The 2,500-nt window shown below is 43.8% G+C and overlaps 1 protein-coding gene across 1 annotated transcript in view; it reads right to left on the bottom strand.

Moving 5' to 3' along the window:
• Nucleotides 1-645: 645 nt before the first annotated feature.
• LOC138866544 (uncharacterized) overlaps nt 646-2,500 on the bottom strand; it is an 8,451-nt gene continuing 6,596 nt past the window's right edge. Inside the window, exon 8 of the mRNA XM_070139640.1 lies at nt 646-1,627. Coding sequence (XP_069995741.1) covers nt 903-1,627 — 725 coding nt within the window. The 3' untranslated portion in view covers nt 646-902. The remainder of the gene's footprint in view (nt 1,628-2,500) is intronic.

The raw sequence follows: 2,500 nt of genomic DNA, 5'->3' as shown, positions 1-2,500 counted from the left end.
CTCAAAAAAAAGAAAAAAAATGAGACAAAAAAGACACTTTAACAATCTTTCTTAATGATTTTTGCATCACATTGGCAGTTCTCGAAGTGGTGGTGAATACATTAACGTATTTTCTGCGTGTATATACATTAAATCAACAACAAAAGATTCGTGACATATTTCGTTTACATTCTGCACCTTCTCTGTTTCTCTGTGCATTTATTTTTTTCTTCTTCTTTTTTACAAGAGTTAGGAGATGGTAAGCCTATCTCTAGAATAATTATATCTGTGATTTAATTATATAAGCCATACCATGTTAATGTTGTAAACCATATGCTGTTTTAACCAATGGCTTACATGCTCTCAAATCAAACCCCGTAACCTAGGTTAACACACACACACACACACACACACACACACACACACACACACACACACACTCACTCACTCACACATACACACACACACTCAAACACACACACACACACACACACACACACTCACACACACACACGCGCACACACACACACACATATATATATAAATATATATATATATAAATATATATATATATATATATATATATATATATATATATATATATATATATATATATATATATATATATATATATATATATATATATGAGGTAAGTGAATGTGGGTCTTAAGGTCTTCTCTTTCCTTTCTTCTTCCCTCTTATTCTGTCACTGAAATCATAGTTTGTCATGTGTATTTTTAAAGCCCATTTTCTTTTCTTTTTCTTTCTCTTTGGTGAATAACATACTACTTACGCGTTTGTGTGGGTAAGCATGTGCGTGGGACAGGTTTGATATCTTGTGCGTGTACTTACGTGTGCATGTGTGTGTGTACGTGTGCTTGCGCGTGTGTGCGTGTACGTCTGTCGCCACACTCTTCAGACCCTTACGCCGTGAACGCAGAGAACCAGAAATAGATATTAAACACAATAAACAAGACAGGGATGACGATGTACCTCTGCACCCTCATGAGCGTGTTCGCATCGAGGGCCCTCAGGCGCGAGGGCGGCGACAGAAACGCCCCCTTCGTCTTGACCAGGACCGGGGCGCCGTCGCGGGGCAGGAACTCGGCGACGATGTGCACCACGATGTTGCCAAAGAGGAGGAAGATGATGAAGAAGAACCACAAGTCGATGAGCTTGATCTCCGCCGTGGCCGGCAGGGAGCTGGAGTGGTTCGAGAAGAAGGTGTACAGGACCAGGAGCGTCGTGAGGGACATCGACGTCCGCACATCCAGGGCCTCCAGGCGGATGAAGAGCGTCGCCCAGCTCACCAGCAGGATGAGGACGCAGGGCACGAAGGTCGTCAGCACGGCGATCCCGGTGCGACGGTCCAGGACGAAGCTCACGAAGGCCGAGGCCCCGTCGGTGACGTTGCTCAGCCTCATGTCCTTCACGGTGAAGAGAGGGAGGTTGGGGGGCCCTCTGTAGGACGCCGTTCCTTCGGCCAGAGTGAAGACGGCTTGTCCCTTCAGGTCGGGGTCGAGTTCGACTTTGATCAGGCAGAGCTGGGCGTCGAAGGGGTAGTAGTAGAGGGCGAAGTCGCAGCCGAAGGTTCCGAAGAAGACCCTTGTCTGCGTGAGAGGGTTTTCAGAGCCGGGGAAGAGCGTGTCTGGAAGTGAAGACGACGAACGGCGATTAGATATAGAAACTTACAGATATAGATTAGATATAGAATACTTACAGATCCTTATAGATTCTTATAGATACCCAGAGAATTCTTACAGATCTTCATAGATATTTATAAATACTTATAAATTCACATTTGTAGAAAGTTTATAGATCCTGTTAACACTTACAGGTCCTTACAAATACAGGTACTTATGTATCCTTATAAATACATATAGACTTATAGATCCTTACAAATATTTAGATACTTATAGAATACAATATAGAAGAAAAAATAAAGATATATGTATGGAAATGCGATTCTTGGTATTTAGCCAAAGCAGCATGGAGACTGTAAGAACACTTGGAAGAAACCACAAATATCATGATCCTGTGAAAGGTTGGTTTGCCTGTAATTAGAAACTACATGGTCCCTTTTTATTACATTCCTCTGGGTCCTATTAATAGTGCGTCTTACCCCTTTTTATGAGTATTTGTCTTTTCACAAAAACTACCTCATCTCATCCTCTCTCCTCTCCCTCCCTTCCCCTCTCTCTCTCTCTCACTCCCTCCCTCCCTCTCTCTCTCTCTTTCTCCCTCCTTCCTTCTCTCCCTTTCTCCCTACCTCTCTCTCTCCCTTTCTCCCTCCCTTCCTCTCTCCCTTTCATCCTCCTTCCCTCTCTCCCTTTCTCCCTCCCTCCCTTTCTCCCTCCTTCCCTCTCTCCCTTTCTCCCTCCTTCCCTCTCTCTTTCTCCCTCCCTTTCTCCCTACTTCCTTCTCTCCCTTTCTCCCTCCTTCCCTCTCTCCCTTTCTCCCTTTCTCCCTCCCTCCCTCTCTCCCTCCCGTTATATATATATATATATATATATATATATAT

The sequence above is a fragment of the Penaeus vannamei genome, chromosome 26 (genome assembly GCF_042767895.1).
Source record: "Penaeus vannamei isolate JL-2024 chromosome 26, ASM4276789v1, whole genome shotgun sequence".
Lineage (NCBI taxonomy): Eukaryota > Metazoa > Arthropoda > Malacostraca > Decapoda > Penaeidae > Penaeus > Penaeus vannamei.
This window is presented reverse-complemented; position numbering and strand designations above follow the sequence as displayed.